This window comes from Tachyglossus aculeatus, chromosome 5 (genome assembly GCF_015852505.1).
Source record: "Tachyglossus aculeatus isolate mTacAcu1 chromosome 5, mTacAcu1.pri, whole genome shotgun sequence".
NCBI classification, from domain to species: domain Eukaryota; kingdom Metazoa; phylum Chordata; class Mammalia; order Monotremata; family Tachyglossidae; genus Tachyglossus; species Tachyglossus aculeatus.
The window spans coordinates 74,799,589-74,819,147 of NC_052070.1; the positions used below are offsets into that span (position 1 = coordinate 74,799,589).

The 19,559-nt window shown below is 46.5% G+C and overlaps 1 protein-coding gene and 1 non-coding gene across 2 annotated transcripts in view; both read left to right on the forward strand.

Annotated features, from left to right (window-relative positions):
* LOC119928813 (coiled-coil domain-containing protein 33-like) overlaps positions 1-19,559 on the forward strand; it is a 154,380-nt gene that overhangs the window by 76,495 nt on the left and 58,326 nt on the right. The window contains exons 4-7 of the mRNA XM_038747330.1: positions 4,239-4,470; positions 11,970-11,989; positions 12,185-12,244; positions 13,961-14,094. Of these exons, the coding sequence (XP_038603258.1) occupies positions 4,239-4,470; positions 11,970-11,989; positions 12,185-12,244; positions 13,961-14,094 (446 nt within the window). The remainder of the gene's footprint in view (positions 1-4,238; positions 4,471-11,969; positions 11,990-12,184; positions 12,245-13,960; positions 14,095-19,559) is intronic.
* On the forward strand, positions 8,764-8,901 carry LOC119929078. Its single transcript, XR_005451220.1, has one exon. It is a non-coding gene; the product is annotated as a small nucleolar RNA SNORA7 (small nucleolar RNA).

The following is a 19,559-nucleotide window of genomic DNA, read 5'->3' on the forward strand; positions in this document are numbered from 1 at the left end:
GATCGAGAACAGAAGGGGGCTGAGAACTGAACCTTGAGGAACCCCTACAGTAAGGGGATGGGAGTGGGAGGAGGATCCTGCAAAAGTGACTGAGAATGAATGACCGGAGAGATAAGAGGAGAACCAGGAGAGGACGTAGTCTGTGAAGCCAAGGATGGATAGCATGTTGAGGAGAAGAGGGTGGTCCACAGTGTCGAAGGCAGCTGAGAGGTCGAGGAGGATTAGGATAGAGTAGGAGCTGTTGGATTTGGCAAGCAGGAGGTCATTGGTGAACTTTGAGAGGGCAGTTTCCATGGAATGTAGGGGACGGTAGCCAGATTGGAGGGGGTCAAGGAGAGAGTTGGCATTGAGGAATTTGAGGCAGCGCCTGTAGACGACTCGTTCAAGGAGTTTGGAAAGAAATGGTAGGAGGGAGATAGGGCAATAACTAGAATGTGAGGTGGGGGTCAAGAGAGGGTTTTTTTAGGATGGGAGAGACATGGGTATGTTTGAAGGCAGAGGGGAAGGAACCAGTGGAGAGTGAGTGGTTGAAGATTGAAGTTATGGAGGGGAGAAGGGATGGAGCGAGAGGTTTCATGAGATGAGAGGGAATGGGGTCAGAGGCACAGGTGGCCAGAGTAGCACTTGAGAGGAGGGAGGAAAGCTCCTCTGAGGATACTGTTGGGAAGGATGGGAGAATAGTGGAGAGCGTGGAGAGCTGGGGGGTTGCAGAAGAGCGGGGAGTGACTTTGGGGAGCTCACACCTGATGGATTTAATTTTATTAATGAAGTAGGAGGCCAGATCGTTGGGGGTAAGGGAAGGAGGAGGGGGAGGAAGCGGGGGCCTGAGAAGGGAGTTGAATGTACGGAAGAGCTGACGGGGATGATGGGCATGGTTGTCAATAAGGGAGGAGAATTAGTTTTGTCTGGCAGAGGAGAGGGCTGAGTTAAGGCAGGAAAAGATAAACTTGAAGTGAACTAGGTTGGCATGGTGTTTAGAATTTCGCCAGCAGCGTTCAGCAGCTCGAGCATAAGAGCGAAGGAGGCGGACAGTGGCAGTGATCCAAGGCTGTGGGTTAGTGGTCCGAGAGCGGCAAAGGGAAAGGGGAGGGAGCAAGTCTACCTGAGTAGAAAGGGTAGAGTTGAGAGCAGTAATCTGATCATCAAGATTGGGTAGAGAGGAAAGGGAGGCGAGGTGGGGTGTGAGGCACTGAGAAAGATGGTTGGGGTCAAGACAGCGGAGAGCTCTGTGAGGGAGTAATATGGATTTACAGGGGAAAGGAGTGTGAGTGAGGAGGCAGGTGAGAAGATTATGATCAGAGAGAGGGATTTCAGAGTTGGTGAGGGTGGAGACAGTGCAGCGATAGGAGATGATGAGGTCGAGGGTGTGACCAAGTTGGTGAGTGGGAGAGGTGGGGTGGAGCAAGAGGTTGGCAGCATCAAGGAGAGATAGAAGGAGGGCGGCAGAGGAGTCACCAGGGATATCCATGTGGATGTTGAAGTCTCCGAGGATCAGAGTGGGCATGGAAAAGAAGAGAAGGAAGGTGAGGAAGGGGTCAAAATCGTTAAAGAAGTTGGAGGTGGGGCCGGGATGTTGGTAGATGACAGCTACAAGAATCTGGAGGGGATGGTAGAGGCGAATAATATGGGCTTCAAAGGAAGGGAAGGAAAGGGAAGGGGGAGGAGGGATAGTGCGAAAGCGACATTGGGGGGCGAGAAGGAAACCGACACCTCCTCCTTTTCCGGTGAGTCTGGGGGAGTGGGAGAAGAGTGGGAGATGTATGGGGCTTGTGGTGTAAGGGGAAGAGAGAATAGGTACTTTATCCTCATTTTACAGATGAGGAAACTGAGGCACAAGGAAACTAAGTGACTTTCCCAAGGTCAAGCAGCAGCCAGGTTGGAATTTGAACCCAGTTATCTTGATTCTGAGTCCAGAGCTTTTTCAATCAATCAGTTGCATTCATTGCAGAGCACTCTACTAAGCAGTTGGGAGAGTATATGTTGCCAACTTGTACTTCCCAAGTGCTTAGAACACTGCTCTGCACACAGTAAGCGCTCAATAAATACGATTGAATGAATGAGAGTACAACAGAGTAGGTAGACACGTTCCCTGCCCACAGTGAGCTATCACTAAGCCTCTCCTCTTCTAGACCATGAACTCTTTGTGGGCAGGGAGTGTGTCTACCAACTCTGTTATTTTGTACTCCTATTAATTTTATTTGTACATATTTTTTCTATTTTATTTTGTTAATATGTTTTGTTTTGTTGTCTGTCTCCCCCTTCTAGACTGTGGGTAGGGACCATCTCTATATGTTGCCAAATTGTACTTCCCAAGCGCTTAGTACAGTGCACTGCACACAGTAAGCTCTCAATAAATACGATTGAATGAATGAATGAATGTTTGTATGTGTTCATTACTCTATTTATTTTACTTGTACATATCTATTCTATTTATTTTATTTTGTTAATATGTTTTGTTCTCTGTCTTCCCCTTCTAGACTGTGAGCCCACTGTTGGGTAGGGACCGTCTCTATGTTGCTAACTTGTACTTCCCAAGCGCTTAGTACAGTGCTCTGCACACAGTAAGCGCTCAATAAATACGATTGATTGATTGATTGTACTTTCCCAAGTGCTAAGTATAGTGCTGTATGCACAGTATGTGCTCAATATAAGACTGATTGATTAATAGGCCACACTCCTTTTTTTAATGGTATTTGTTAAGTGCTTACTATGTGCCAGGCACTGTACCCAGTACTGAGGTAGATAAAAGCTATTCAGGTTGGACACAGTTCATGTTCCACATGGGGCCCAAATTTTTTCATCCCCATTTTACAGATGAGGTAACTGAGGCCCAGAGAATTGAAATGACTTGCCCAAGGACACACAGCAGACAAGTGGTGGAGCCGGGATTAAAATACAGGTCTTTCTGACTCCCAGGCCTGTGCTCTATCCACTAGGCCATGCTGCTTCTCTAGGGATTGACTTAGAGTTTTAGCAGAGCTCCTTTCCTGCTCCCCCAGTCTCCAGTGCCATTCTTGTTCCACTGTTTTCTCTCCTCCCCAGAACCAGTTCTCAGGGAGGGAGCAACAGAGAGGACCATGGTGTTAGAGACCTCCATATGTCCTATAGTTGAATCCCCTGCCTGAGGCAGGGCTTCACCTAAACCATCTTGAATAGTTGTGAATTTACACTTTAAAACCCAATGCCACAAGGGGATTGGGCTGGGCAGAAGGAATAACTGGGAAATTATTCAGGAATAATCATGCCCAATTGGTTATCCTTCACTATGTCTTTGACATGAGTGCCTTGAGCTGAAGAATGTGAAGTAATTTCTAGAAACGTGAGAAAGGATATGTGGTTGGTTGTGGTCTGGTAATTGGAAAAGGAAGTCTTGGTCAGTAGAAGCAGCATGGTCTAGTGGATAGAGCAGGGATCTAGGAGTCGAAGGACCTGTGTTCTAATCCCAGCTCTGCCACAAGTCTGTTGTGTGACCTTAGACAAGTCACTTCACTTCTCTGTGCCTCAGTAAACTCATCTGTTAAATGGAGATTATGATTGTGAACCCCATGTGGGACATGAACTCTGTCCAGCCTGATTAGCTTGTACTTAACCCAGTGCTTATTACAGTGCCTGACACATATTAAGTGTTTAACAAATCAGGTAAAAAAGGTAGACAAGACGCCTAAAAAGATTTATGTCCAGAAGACCTTCTTTTCTGCTCTCCCACTCACTTTCCCCTCTCCCACCCACTTTCCGCTTCCACTCTGTGGAGTTTCCCACCTGGTTGAGCCTTAGTCATCTCAGGCTCTTGGAAGACAATCCCTAGGTGGTCTTTTCTGCACTGCTGGGCTCAGTTGGAGATTTTGCCACGAGGGGCCCAGGGTCTGCTTCAACCCACCCTCGTGGTTTCATTCAGACTTCGAGCATGTTGCTCCGTGGCTATCCCCCGTGGAGCTCATTATTGGAGGTTTGGATTCTGCAGCCAGTCTGGAAGGATTCAAACCCGACGTTAATCCCTCCCCTCCAGAGCCTGGCTCTGGGCCACTGGCTCCTGGCTGGAGGGACAGCCTCTCATGAATTCTCATCCTTGGGCTGGCCAGACTCAGGGTCTGTGAGGCAGGAGCCAAGCCCAAAGAGATGGGAATAAAAAACAGGGGTAGGCAGCGGGAGTCAGAGCCTCCCTGACAATTACAAAATCTAAATGAGGAAGCCTGGTTCAGGGGTTGGAGAAAGACTGGGATGGGCGGAATGTGGGTCAGGAAGTGGGAGGCATCCCAGGTGGGGCTGGAAGAGACCTGGTGCCTGGCTGCTGTCTGGATTGGAGCCAAGAGATTTGAGGCTGCAATGTCCCAGAGGGTGGTCTCCGAAGAGTGTCTGAAAGAGGAAAAAGCCTTGGCTAAACTAGTGCTAGCCATCAGCAGGGGAAGGAAGAAAATGAAGAGAAAGGAGGCAGGAATCATCTCCATTCTGTTGCAGCTGAGTCCTGTGCTTGTGAGCGGCAGACTCCATTAGAATAACTTCACAGGGTGAGCTGGGGGTGGGGGAGGATGGAGGAGCGATATCAAATGGCTTGGAAGGAACAGGCATTAAATTTTCATCAGCTGATTGCTTTGAGGGGAGCAGAGGCATGGGAGGATGTGGGGGAGGGGTCAAGCTGGGAGAATAGAGCTGAAAGGAAAAGCCATGGACATCTGAGGATAAGCCGTGTGCCCTTCAAGCTGATGGAGCCCTCCCAAGGGCAGCCAAGCCCTCTGGCTTCCATGTTCCCACTGCTGCTGCTGCTGTGACTGTTGCTCTTGCTGCTGCTGCTAAGGCTGCTGTCCCAGTTCAGAGCCTTGAAGGACTCGTTGTGGTCCCTAACCCCATTCCTACCCCAGCTGTGAGCCTGGAACCTTGGCTTCATCCTCAACTCCTCTTTCTCATTCAACCCATGTAGTCATTCTGTCACCAAATCTTGTCGGTTCTCACTTAACATATCTAGAATCTACCCCTTCCTCTCTGCCTAAACTGCCACCTTGCCGGTTCCAAGCACTTGTCATATCTCACCTAGACTACTGCCTCATTTTCCTCACTGACCTACTTGCCTCTTATCTCTGACCATTACAGTCCATAGTTAACTCTGCTGCCCTGATCATTTTTCTAAATACTGGTCTGTGCATAGATCTTCACTTCCCAAAAACCTCTAGTGGTTGCTTACCAGCTCCTTATCAAACAGAAATTCCTTACCATTATCTTTAAGACGCTCACTCAGCTCTTGCTTACTATTTTACCTCAGTAATCTCCCACTGCAACACAGGCCACACACTTTATTTCACTGCTTCTTTTAGAGAAGCAGCATGGTGTAGTGGATAGAGCATGGGCCTCAGAGTCAAAAGGTCTTGGGTTCTAATCCTCGCTCTGCCACATGTCTGCTGTGTGACTTTGGCCAAATCACCTCACTTCTCTATGCTTCATTTACCTCCTCTGTAAAATGGGGATTAAGAGGGTGAGCCTCACATAGGATAGAGACTGTGTCCAACCCAATTTGCTTGAATCCACCTCCAGTGCTTGGAACTTAGTAAGTGCTTAACAAATACTATTATTATTATTATTATTATCATTATTATTATTATCATTATTATCATTATCAGCAACCTACTCACAGCACCCCAATGCCATTTCTCTGGTCACTGACCCCTTCCTCATGTTTTCCTTCTGGTCTGGAATTTCCTTACCTTGTATAATAATAATAATGGCATTTATTAAGCGCTTACTATGTGCAACACACTGTTCTAAGCGGTGGGGGGGGGATACAACGTGATCAGGTTGTCCCACGTGGGGCTCACAGTCAATCCCCATTTTACAGATGAGGGAACTGAGGCTCAGAGAAGCTATGTGACTTGCCCAAGGTCACACAGCAGACATGTGGTGGAGCTGGGATTCGAACCCATGACCTCTGACTCCAAAGCCCGTACTCTTTCCACTGAGCCACGCTGCTTCTCTGACAGACCACCACTTTCCTAATCCTCAAAACGCTATAAATGATTGATATCTCCTCCATGACTATGGAGGTTTCCATGACTAATCTCTCATTTTCCCACCCTATTCACCCTCCTTCTGTGTTATCTACACACTTGGGCCTGTGCCCCTTAAGCACTTTGATACTCACCAGGCCCACAGAACATTTTAATGGATATTCTCCCCCTCTAGACTATAAGCTCCTAGAGTGAAAGAGTCATGTCTACCAACTCTATTGTATGTTACTCTCCCAAGCACTTAGTGCAGTGCTCTGTACGTAGTAAGCACTCAATAAATATCATTGATTGACTGATTGATTAATTGACTGACATGGTCTCAGCTGCTTGGGGGAGTTTCAATCTCTGTTTCAGTCTTCTGGGGTGAGGAAGGACAAAGGGAACTTTTCCCTTTGCAAAATTCCACCCTGGCAATGCTTAGTTCTCTGGACAGGCAACTGGGGACAAAGCTTAGTTCTCTGGACAGGCAATTGGGGACAAAGCCAGTGAGGAATGAGATAGGTATGGAAATCATGTGGGCTGTTAGGGAGTATTTGGGAGCAGGGTTCAGAAGGGAGAAGATAGTGTTTGCAAACCCACAGAATACTGGTTTTGCTTTGCTTGTTTGTTGGCTCTCCTGAAACTGAAGAATATTTTCCATAGCCCGAAGCTCTGGGATGTAGAAGTCAAGAATTTAAGATTTCCTGATGGGCATCTGAGTCCTGTGGTTAAAAATCCTACATGGAAATAGAGGGACAGATCCTGGCAGCACCAATGCTGTGATGTTGCAGGAGTCATGGCACTTCTAGCTCGGCCTGAACATAATAATAATAATAATAACATTGGTATTTGTTAAGTGCTTACTATGTGCCAGGCACTGTACATGAAATTTTATCACCCATCCACTCACTCCCACCTTCCATGAACTCCATGGCTCATCCCTTGTATGTGAGCCATCTAGAGGAAGGAGAACTAAGCTGAGAAGCAGCATGGCCTGGAAGTAAGAAGGACCTGGGTTCTAATCCCAGTTTTTCCGCTTGTCTGCTCTGTGACCTTGGGCAAGTTACTTTACCCCTTTGTGCCTCAGTTACCTCATCTGTAAAATGGGAATTAAGACTGTGAGCCCTGTGTGGGACAAGGACTGCGTCCAACCCAATTACCTTATATGTACCCCAGCTATTAGTACAGTGCCTTGCATATAGTAAGCACTTAACAAATACCCCAGTTGTTATTATTACCTGAATTCTGGGGCCCCACTTAGTCCTAGTTTTTTATGGTATTTGTTCAGCACTTAAAATGGGTCAAGCACTGTTCTAGACACTGGGATAGATACAAATCAATCATGTCTGACACAGTCCCTATAAAAGCCTTACTTTTCACCTCCTCCAAGAGGTCTTCCCAGACTAAGCCCTCTTTCCTCAGCTTCCCCTTCCCCTCAATCCGACTCATTCCCTTTGCTCTAGCCCCCTCTTCCAAACCCCACAGCACTTGTGAATATATGTACATATCAATGATTCTATTTATTTATATTGACGCCTGTTTACTTGTTTTGATGTCTGTCTCCCCCTTCCAGATTGTAAGCCCATGTGGGCAGGGATTGTCTCTCTTTATTGCTGAACTGTACTTTTCAAGCACTTAGGGCAGTGCTCTGCACTCAGTAAGTGCTCAATAAATGCAATTGAATGAATGAATGAACTCACAGTCTAAGGAGGAGGGAGAACAGATATTTAATTCCCATTTTACAGTTGGTAGGGAACTGAGGCAGAGAGAAGTAATTTGACTTGCCCAAGATCAAACTACAGGCAAGTGGCAGAGGCAGGATTAGAACCCATGTTCTCTGATTCCCAGTCCTGTGCTCTTTCCATTAGTCCTTGGTGCTTCCCAGCATTGCCTGGTTCTGTCAGATAGTTCCTCTGGGTCTCAACTTTCCTGGCTTTAAAATGAAGGGATGAAATGAAAATGGCCCCTCTTTTTCTCACAAGGTGGCAGAGGATAAAATGGGATCACAGATGAGACTGGTGACCACACTGGGGGTTTGAGAGCTGCTGAATTCAGAGCTGTGAAACCCATTGGTCACTGGAAATGAGGGATCTTGGGGCTTCCAGCCCTAAAGCCTTTAGCAGTTGCCTGCACACCCTGAGGCTCTGCAGATCTTCTGAATGGTGGTGCACTTTCTGGGTTTTTGAAGAATTAAAAAGCGGCTCCTTCCCTCACATTTCTTGAATATATTCCAGGCCTCCAAGGAGTCAGCTATGCCAGGAAAAAGCCATTAAGCTGAAACCCTCTTCTCTAACTTCTTGAAAGCCTCTCTTCTGCCCCCTGAGACCAGAGACCCCTCCCCTGTTTCAAAATACCTAGCTACATCATCATTTCCACTCACTGGCCTGGTCTGTTTTCTGGCCACCCTTATGGAGGGCAATTAACCATTTCAGAGGTAGGGGAAGTCTGGCCAATCATGGATTTTGGCAGTGTTGTGAAGGTAGATCCAATAGGATTTGGTGACCGATTGAATATATGAGTTAATAAATGAAATGAGTTGAGGATAGTGCCAAGGTTATGGGCTCGTGAGACAGGATAGATGGTCGTGCTGTTTACAGTCTTGGGTAAATTAAGGGGAGGACAGCGTTTGTGTGGGAAGATAATGAGTTCTGTTTTGGACATGTTTAGTTTGAGCTTGCCAGTAGGATATTTAAGTAAAGACATCCTGAAGGCAGGAGAAAATATGAGACTGAAGAGAAGGTGAGAGATTGGAGCTGGAAATATAGATTTGTGAATCATGTCCTTCATAACTCCCCACTCAGGGTCGCATCTGGAGAGTTTCCAATACTCTACCAGTCTCAACTACAGGAGGGAGAGTCAAGCAGACGTATACCCATTCCATTCCTAGCTTGGGCAGTGGCTAGTGAGTGGAAGGCAATCTACTACAAGTCAAAACTCACCTGTGCTGGGCAGCAGCAGCTTGGGAGAGATTCGAGGGTGGAAACTCAAGTTTACTATGCAGAAGGAGGCTGTACATTACCAAAACAATTGCAGATGGAGGTGGGGCATTCTGGAAGAGATGTGTCCATGGTGTCGCTATGGGTCAGAGACGACTCTACAGCATAAGACAAGACCTTCATAACATTGCTAAAATCCACCCTCTCCTGTCCATCCAAACTGCTATCACATTAATCCAAGCACTTATCCTAGCCCACCTTGACTACTGTATCAGCCTCCTTGCTGATCTCCCTGCCTCCAGTTTCTCCTCAATCCAGTCCATACCCCCATCTGCTGCATGGATTATTTTTCTAAAAAAATGTTCAGTCCATGTTACCCCAGTTTTCAACAGCCATGAAGGATTATCCGTCGACCTCTGCATCAAACAGAAACTCCTTACCATCAGCTTTAAAGCACACAATCATCTTACCCCCTCCTAATTTATTCCACTGATTTCTTACTACCACCCAGCATGTTCACTGGGGTCTTCTGATGCCAACCCACTCATTGTACCTTAATCTTGTCTATCTCACCCACATCCTGCTTCTGGCCTGGAATGCCCTCCCTCTTCATACCAGACAGGTGATCACTCTCCCCACCTCTAACGCCTTAGTAAAATCACATCTCCTCCAAGAGGCCTTCCTGGACAAAGCTCTCATTTTCTCTACTCCCTCTCCCTTCTGCTTCATCCTTGCACTTGGATTTGTATGCTTTAAGCATTTGATAGTTATCCCTGCCTGTAATGTGTAATTCATTTTAACATCTGTCTCCCCCTCTAGACTGTAAGTTTCTTGTGGACAGAGAACATATCTACCAACTCTGTTATATGTGAACATATGTGTAATTTATTTTAACATCTTTCTCCCCCTCTAGATTGTAAGCTTCTTGTGTGCAGGGAACATATCTACCACCTCTATTATACTGTACTCTCCAAAGTGCTTCACACAGTGCTCTGCACACAGAAAGTCCTCAATAAATATGATTGATTGATTCATTGATTGATTAGCTGTCCTAAATGAGCATCATAACCTTAACATATAGAGGTGTGAGACTACTTCAGGGGTGGAGAGAGAAATAGTCAGCCTTGACCAGCATAGGCCATAAGATCAAATTTTAGCTTCCCCACTGCTGCGTCAAGTGTCTCAGGATAAGTTTCTTGCCTCTCTGTGCTGGCCTCTCCTCTGACAAAAACAGGACTAATTCTGACCTTCTTCCCCCTGCCCATCTAAACTATCTCAGTGTCACTGGGAGTTTTATAATAATAAATAATAATCATAGTATTTGTTAAGTGCTTATTTTGTGCCAAGCACTGTACTAAGTGCTGGGATAGGTACAAGCAAATCGGGTTAGACATTGTCCCTGTCCCGCATAGGGCTCACAGTATTAATTCCCATTTTACAAATGAGGTAACTGAGTCCCAGAGAAGTGAAGTGACTTTCCCAGGGCTACACAGAAGACAAGTGGCAGAGTCAGGATTAGACCCCATGACCTTCTGATTCCCAGGTCCATGCTCTATCCACTACACCATCATGCTTCTCATGCTGCTTTATCTAGCTCTATACATTCATGCAGCTTCCCAGCTCAGAACCCTGAAACTTTGGGCAGTTCGGTAGCTATTCTCAATCAACTTGGTGGGCTGAGCGGCAGCGGGGCTGGGGATGGCTCTCTCCAGGTCCTGAGGTGTGGTCCCTCCATGGCTCAAATTATTTTAACCCTAATCACCCAAACAGAAAACAAAAGCATCTCAAAGCCCTGAGAGCACTGGAGTCCAAAGTGAGAGCACTCAGGCAGTACCTGTGCTGCACTGATGGAGGACTGGGCTTCAGTCCAGTCAGAGGGTATCAATGCTGGGCAGGAGGAGAAGGAGTTTCACCTCAGGGGCCCTGAGACACCATTTTACTGGATGCCTATTAATAATAATAATAATAATCACTATTATTATTATTATTATTATGGTATTTGTTAAGCACTTACTATATGCCAAGCACTGTATTAAGCACTGGGGTAGATGCAAGAAAATCAGGTTGGACACAGTCCCTGCCTCACATGGGACTCACAGTCTCAATCTCCATTTTGCAGATGAGGTAACGAGCACAGAAAAGTAAAGTGACTTGCCCAAGGTCACACAGCAGATAAGTGGCAGAGCCAGGATTAGAATCCATGACCTCCTGGCTCCCAGGCCCATGCTGTATCTACTCTGCCATGCTACTATTGGTGCCTCAAGTGTGGGAAGAGTATCTGTAGAGAGGCAGAGCAGATTAGAAGCCATCAGAGGGAGAAAGCTGGAGCCAGAGGAAACACACAGGGAGTTCTGAGCAATATTGGCTCCGATTTTCCTAAGAACACATGAGAGTTTCTTGACAGAAGGGAACCTCTGTCTGCCGTCCCACTGAGCTCTGGACATAGCCCAGGGATATTGATACACTAGCAGGTATTAGGGCCATGTGCCTGGGGTTAAGCAAATGGTAATTGGAAGGCAGAATTTCCTGAGACACTCGGGAAGACATTCAACAAAGGGGTCTGTGGCATCTTCTCTCAGGGAACTTTTCAAAAAAGCCTAGACTGTGATCTGTCAGGGATGGTTTAGGCAGAGATCAGCCTGGAAGCGGGGCTGTGAGGGGGTAAGGTGGGGGAGGGTGTCAGATAATCCCCAGGCCTCTGAAAGAGAAAGGAACAAAGAGGCACATGAGGAACACCAGAGCTTCCTCAAAGAGGGGAGTTGAGGCTTGTGGAGAGATTGGACCCTTTGTTCCCGGTTTGACAGGCTTGGGGCAGGGTGGTTCTGGATGGTTTTGCTGACTTGGAAAGTTGGACTCCACTGGCCAGGCCCCTCCCTCGTTCCTAAGCCTTTGGAGATGAGTCTATTGCTACTTGGAAGCTTGTTGCCTCGTTGCTGTTTGACTCATTTCCTCACTCACCTTTGTATCCAAAGCCAACCCATTAAGAGTCTTAGCATTTTCTGGCTCCTATTTATCAGGCTGGGGGAGTGCAACTGGAGGGGCTCATTTCTGTGAATTGCAGCAATTAATGTTGCATTACCGGTGAGAGCGTCAATATAATAATTGCATTGGCAAAAGGCTTATTAACTCTCAGATTGAGTTGTTAACTGTGCTGTCTCTGGCGGGCAGTTATTGCAGAGAGCTCCGCATTATGAAATGATAGCCATGATGATAGGTGTCTAACCTGTCTTTCTTCCGAAGCTCAGCCTGGGACTGGAGCTTTTTCCTTTGAAAAAGATCCCAGGAGCATTCTGGAAAATCAGGATCTTTGACCCCTAGGGCACTGGGCTGGGATCGGTAAGGACTGGTAGGGTTTAGGCCATGGAGACCCATGAGACTGCCTGTCTCTGCCTCTGAAGCATAACCACTGTCTTGTGAAGTCATTCCTTGGGGCTCTGGGACTCCTGAAAGGGAAGACCCAGCTGAATATAGGGGCAAATTTCAGTTCAAGAACTGGGACAAAAAATGGAGCAGGGATTTACAGAGGGTGAGAGAACAGGGTGGGGACAGGCTTCAGAGTACTATCAGACTAGAAAGCCACCATTTTGGGTATTTTCAAGCCTGACTGACATTCTCTGATCTGATCAGAGTCCTGGGATGAGCAAGGAAGGAAATTCAACTTGCAGGAAGCCAGCACCCCCATTGCTCTCGTGGAGTGGACACCTTGGCAGCTGACAATTGAGCCCCTCGGTCCCCTTGGGTTTTCAACGTGAATTGTGAATAGCTTTGAAGGGGTCTGTGGAGAAGTGACCTGTGCAGGGGAGGGAGGAAGGAAAAAGGAGTGGGATCCATGAAGTCTGGGGTTCTTTCCTAGATCAGAACCCCTCAACCTCATTTCAGCTTGGTACCTGCCCCCTGCAACAAAACTGGGACAGTGGGACTCCACAGGAAACACAGTGAACAGCACCCTGAAGGAAAGTGCCAGTTCACCCTGGACTCAACACACTCCATGCCTGTGGGGCTTTAGGTGGCTCAAGTTAGTGAGGATTCATTTGGGAGGAATGAGCCTGTTATGAAATCTATTTGTGAATAAAACCTCCCGGAATGTACTGAAATAAGTAATCCTGATTCTGGTCTGCCACATGGGGCTTGTACGAGCTGCTCTTAGAGGTATTTTGAGGCAGTTTTGGAAGGGAGGGGCCCTTGGTGATGCCAGCAGCAGGACTGCCCTCCAGCTGCCCTGGCCTGTCCCTGAGCACACCCTCCTCTACTTCTGGGCACTCAAAAGGATGGACTCAGCACAGAAACATCTCTGAAAATACCTGGGCTGGACTCATGGGGAAGCCTTGTGTTTACTCCAGGATTTATTCTGGTTGGTGGAATGGTTGCAAAGCCCTTCATGTTTGACTACAGAGTGCTCTGTGGTACCAGATACCCAAGTTCCAATACAGCAAGGTCACAAATCTCACACATGAGAAATACTACCCCCTGTCGTCTCTGCTGCAATAAGTGCTAGGGAGAGAGAGAGAGAGAGAGGGAGAGAGTGCTAGAAACCAATCTTCCTGTTAGGTATGATAGCTGCTGGATCCCTCCTTAGGCCTCTTCCAGCCCCACCAGTGGACACATGTAGCCCATCACCTGCTTCCCCATGATTTCTCCCACACCATCCACATAAACTGAGGTGGAGACAGAGCTACAGAACCTAGACACCTGTCCCCTCGCCCCAACCCTTTTCCATCAGTCTAACCGCACATCCCTAACAAGAGGAATATAGATCACTGAGCAGGAACAGATGGCTTTCAGTCTCTGGTTGTGATGATGGGGAATGGCTGTGTTGTTAATAGTAATGTTTCCCCAGTGGAGTACATGAGATCGAGCATCATCCTGCAGCCATAAAGTGGATTGAAACCTCTTGGGCCCCAGGGTGTGAAATTATTGAGTGTTTCTGGCTTGGGAGCGAGTTGATCGACAATTCCTCAACCACCTTTGATTTATGGGGTCTGGAGATGGGTGCTTACCTAAGGGAATGGACACTCCCTGATTCATTATCTAGCTTATCTTCTCCCTCCCCAGGAAAATCAGTTCAGAAGAGGCCAAGGATTGGAATGCCAAGACCTTCTCTCCTGTGAGCAAGGAACCCACTCACTCTCCCACCTGGGAAATGGTGGTGACAACTGAAATCCAAGAGGAAAACATAGACTGTGAAGGTGCAGAACTCTGTGTGTTTCTGGAGTTTGCGGAAGAGTGGGGGTTGGGAAGGAAATGATGCAAAGATCAAAGAGGGTAGGAAATTTGGGTGAAAGGACCACCTGTTATTACAGGTTTTTTGCCTTCTGGACCATCATAAATGACCTTTTGGTGGGGCAGAGGGAGAATTGGGTAAAGGCTGAGGGGAAAGGGAAGCCTAGGATAGGTGGGGCAGGGGGATGTGTGTATGTGTGTTTCTGTTCATGCTCAAGGCAGGGGAGGGGAAGTCTGGGGGATCAGAAGACCCAGCTGAGGAGGCCTCTTGAAAATATAGGCACCCAACCTGTGGAGGGGTCAATCTAAGGAAGGTCACCATTCAGGAAAAATTTTCAATATGATGTGAAGGCAGTTTCTTTGTGAGCCGCTCTTTGTTTGCTTCATCTGTACACCTCCCCACCCAGGTGCTCTCACACAGTGTGCCATACACCCAGGCCCCTCAGACCTGAGCTCCCCTAGTCTTGATTTGAATTTGAGCCTCCAATTCCTCCTTCCTCTCTCCCAACTAGGGCATGGTTTGTAAACTCTTTCTCTCCTTGAGCAGCCTGTGAAGATGAAATCATCCTACTGAGCTGTTTGATTTTATGGTTTCCAACTCTGGGTGGGATATAATTGTAATAACATTAATGGAATTATGTCATTTGATTAGATTGAAGTCAGCTGTCTGCAGAAGAGCTTAGGCAGAATTCAGTTAAAGAGAAATGCATAATTTCATTATTGTAATTGCTCATTACATAAACAAAAGAAACCTCCTCATGCCCCTCTTACCACAACTGGAAGGCTTGGGGGAGGGCAAGGGGAGAAAACAACAGGAGGAGATTCAAAGCTCAGAGTAGTCTGGGCAGCTGTGTAACCCCATCAAGAATTTGTTGGCTCTACTCAGAAGGACCTGGGTTCTAATCCCAGATCCTCCACTTGTCTGCTGTATGACTCTGGTCATGTCACTTCATTTCACCTCACTTCTCTGTGCCTCAGTTGCTTCATCTGTAAAATGGGGATTAAGAGTGTAAGCCTCGAGTGGGCATGGACTGTGTCCAACTTGATTAGCTTGTATCCACCCCAGTACTCAGTACAGTGCCTAGCACATAGTAAATACTTAACGAATACCATAAAAAAACACAAAAAAACCCCGTGTAACCTCAAATAAGCTGCTCCACGACTTGACCATTTCCTCATCTCTTAAAGGGAAAGAAGGGTATTCCTTAGATCCTACCCATCTACATGGGATCAGGTGAATATTTTTTGAGAGGAGTCATCTAGTGAAAAATTAATTTACTGACCTGGGGTGAATCACAGTAATACACTCATCACATCAACTAAGGGATCGCCTCTGGAAAATAACTAAGGTTCTGGAGCCTCTTGACTGTAAGTTCTTTTTGGACAAAGAATGTATCTGTTACACTGTGACACTACTTCCTCAAGCACTTGGTACAGTGCCCTGCACACAATAAGTGCTCAATAAATATGATTGACTGACTGGGCCAAAAACAATTAGTTCCAGCTCAGTTTCTGTCCTAAAGACCAGGATCAATCAATCTATCATTCAATCATATTTATTGAGTGCTTATTCATTCATTCATTCAATTATATTTATGGAGCACTTACTGTATGCAGAGCACTGTACTAAGCACTTGGAAAGTACAATTCAGCAACAGATAGAGACAATCCGTACCCAGCAATGGGCTCACAGTCCAGAATTGGGTGCTTGGAAGAGTACAGTGTAACAGATTTGGTAGATATATTCCCTTCCCACAAGGAATCTAGAGGGGGAGTCAGATGTTAAAATAAATTATAGCACCACAATGCACATATGTGCTGCGGGACTGAGGGTGGGATGATTTTCAAGCTCTTAAAGGTTACCTATCCAAGAGCAAGGGTGATGTAGAAGGGAGAAGGGGTAGGGAAATGAGGACTTAGTTGGGAAAGGCCTCTTGGAGGGGATGGAATTTTAATAAGGATTTAAGGTGTGAGAAGAGTGATGTTCTGTTAACTATGAAGGGGAAGGGAGTTCCAGGACAAAGACAGGACATGGCTAAAGGGTCAACAGCGAGATAGACGAGATCATGGTAGAGTGATGAGGTTGGCATTAGAGGAGGGACGTGAATATGCTGTATTGTAGTAGGAAATCAGTGAGGTAGAATAGACCACATGATTGAGTGATTTAAAGCTTTGTAACAGATGAAAGTATGGATTTCAGCGATGGTATGAAGGTAGAACTGACACAATTTGGCAGATTCAATTAGTGGGTGGAATGAGATAAATGAGTCTAGGGTAATGCCAAGGTTACAGGACTGTGTAGACAGGGAGTATAGTAGTGCTTTCTGCAGTGCTGGGAAAGTCAGAGGAATGGCAGGATTTAGGTGGGAAGATGAGGAGTTCTGTTTTGGACATGTTAAGTTTGTGGTGTTGGCTGGACAACCAAGTAGAAATGTCTGGAAGGCAGGAGGAGATATGAAAATGCAGAGAAGAAGTGAGATCAGGACTGGAGATGTAGGTTTGAGAATCATCCACAGAGATAGTAGTTGAAGCCATAGGAGTGAATGACTTCTCCAAGTGAAGGACTTCTATAGTGGGTGTGGATAGAAGGGACCCAGAACTGAGCCCTGAGGGGCTCCCACAGTTAGGGGGTGAGGGGCAGAGGATGTAGAAATTGGAATTGTGAAACCAAAGGGCCTGGCAGTGGGGTAAAGAATAACCACAGAGCTGGTAGCACTTCCAGGCAGCACTTGTCAATCACATAAAATTCCTAGGCTAGTCAGAAACCCTACACAGACCTAATCCTAAAGGAGAAAAAAAAAACCTGTCTGTTCCACCTCAACCTTAGTTATCTTCATCCTGACACAGAGTGCTAGAAGCAAAGTTTCAGTTGGTACCCAGATAATGAGGCACATACCACTGGGGCTGTTAAGAAATCCATGGCATCTCTGATGATTTTTCAAATGAATGTTAGGCTTGTCCCATGCAGACTCAGCCAATGTGTGAGAAGTGTGTTATTCATAGACAAAAAGAGCTGGATAGGTTACAAAATAAGATTTTCATTTGTGTAAAAAGAGTCTTTATGACATGCACTCTATATACCCATCTGCCTCATACTTTCTCTGCTTACACTGCCAAAACTGGCTATGAGAATGTCCTGTGGGTGGGGAGAGATGGGGGCTCACTTTAGGAAGGGGACAGAAATCAGTCCCATTGAGGTAGATCCTTGAGTTACCATTCTGGTTAGGGGTGGGTCTGTTCTCTTGGGAGGAATAACATCCTTCTTCCACTTCATTCCATTCTCCCTGCTGATTTATATTTGCTTCCATAATCCTCAGGCAGGCAACTCTCTCTCTCTCTCTCTCTCTCTCTCTCTCTCTCTCTCTCTCTCGCTTCCCCCCCCCCCATAGAAGTGACAATGGAAGTGGCTCCTAAGTTATCCTGATTGCATTTGCTGCTCTGACCGAATCTCAGCAGGGGAGAGCCAAGTTGTCCCCAGTGATTACCCTGGGATCACAAAGTGTCCACAAGAGACCCCATGGGAAAATCGATGGAGAGGAAGGGGGTCTTCTCCTAGGACTCATTGGCAGCCCATCCTCCTATTTCACAGAGAAGAATTAGTCTTGCCATATAGAAAAACAGCCCAGCCACGTCTCCACTGCCCTTGTTAGAGAATGGGTGATCAAAGTTCCCAAGAGTGAAAGCCCCAGATATCTCCCACCTCCCTTTGGATGGGCATCTGGATTTCTGCCCCAGAATGTCCTGGTAGCCAGAAAGAGCCAATGCAACATGAAATCATATCAGTGCTCAAGATGAGGATGCTGGTTGTCCACTGGAGTGAACCCATACATGAGCACAAAGGGAGACTGGAAATTTGTAACTAGGTGATTTTAGAAAAAAGACAAGTCTTCATTGGTTTGGGTTCAAGTCACACCCAGAGGCAGAGGGATAACTGAGCTGATCTCTCACCTGTGAAATCTATGTATCTCTGTTTTAATAATAGTAATAATGATAATGGCATTTGTTAAGCACTTATTATGTGCAAAGCACTGTTCTAAGCACTGGGGAGGCTACAAGGTGATCAGGTTGTTCCACGTGGGGCTCACAGTCTTAACCCCCATTTTACAGATGAGGTAACTGAGGCACAGAGAAGTTAATTGACTTGCCCAAAGTCACACAGCTGACAAGTGGCAGAGGCAGGATTTGAACCCATGGCCTCTGACTCCCAAGCCCATGCTCCTTCCAATGAGCCATGCTGCTTCTTAATCCTTTTCCACAGAAAAGACACAAGTCTTCTCCTTCCACAAAGATGACTAAAGCAACACAAGCTATTCGTTAAGGCATTTTTTGATCAAATAGAGAAAGGAAAGGACTCCCCATTCAGCCCTTCAGAGACTGAACAATAGGATCTAGTTTTCAGACAGAACAGAGGAAGGTAGAGAGAGAGAGAGAGAGAGGGAGGGAGAGGGAGTCATAGGGAAGGAAGAAAATCAAAAGGGGGTTGTAAATGTTGATGGGGAGTGAGTGTCCTTGAGTGCAATGCAAAATGAGCTCAGTTCAAGCCCCCGCCCCCGCAGAGGAGCCCTGTGACTGGAAGTTTAGTAATAGTAACATTCTTTCCAGAAGACTTCAAAGACCCTATCTCTGCCCCATCAATATGGGGAGAAATCACTGAATAATCTGCAAGGGGAGGAAAAGAACACAGATCATTTAAAGTTTGAAAACCACTGCTAGAGAGCTGGTTCATAGACTGTTGCTGTGGTGATATCTTGGGGAGAGGGGGTGGAGAAATGAAGGAAGGGGCTAGAGAGGAGTGGGGGTGGGAAAACCTCAAGGATGTGTTAATGAGAGGAGATGGGGGATTTCATTCTTCTTCACACGCCAGGGCAGCAGGTCCATTAATGGCTTTTTATTCAGGATACAAAGAGTGCACCAGGAGGAGAAGAGAGGGAGGCAATGTCAGGAGGCTAATGAGGCATGTTTCCAGCATGGAGACCAGGCAGAGACATAAGGCAACAATTTCATCCCACACAATGCAGCAGAACTCTGGCTCCTTTGCACTCTGTACTGAGAAAAAAGGCACTGACTATCTTTATCTACCAGTTCTGGGCATAAGACGACTTAGACGGCCTAGTTTCTGTGGTCTCCACCAACCAGATCTCCCTAGAATCCATGCTGCTGCACTTTAGCCTGCCACAGTTCGAGCTTGGGCTGTGATCTTGGAAAACCATTGCAACTAAATTGGCTTAGATGTGGCTGGCTGTCATTCGGTCAATTAACACCTTTATATTCCCAGAACATATTGTACTCTCCCAAGCTCTTAGTACAGTGCTCTGCAAATAGTAAGCACTCAATAAATACGATTGATTGATTGATAAACCACTAACTGTTCCCTCAAAGTAATGAAAGTCACTATCAGAGGAAAGACTGGAATTAATTTCAGCTCATATAG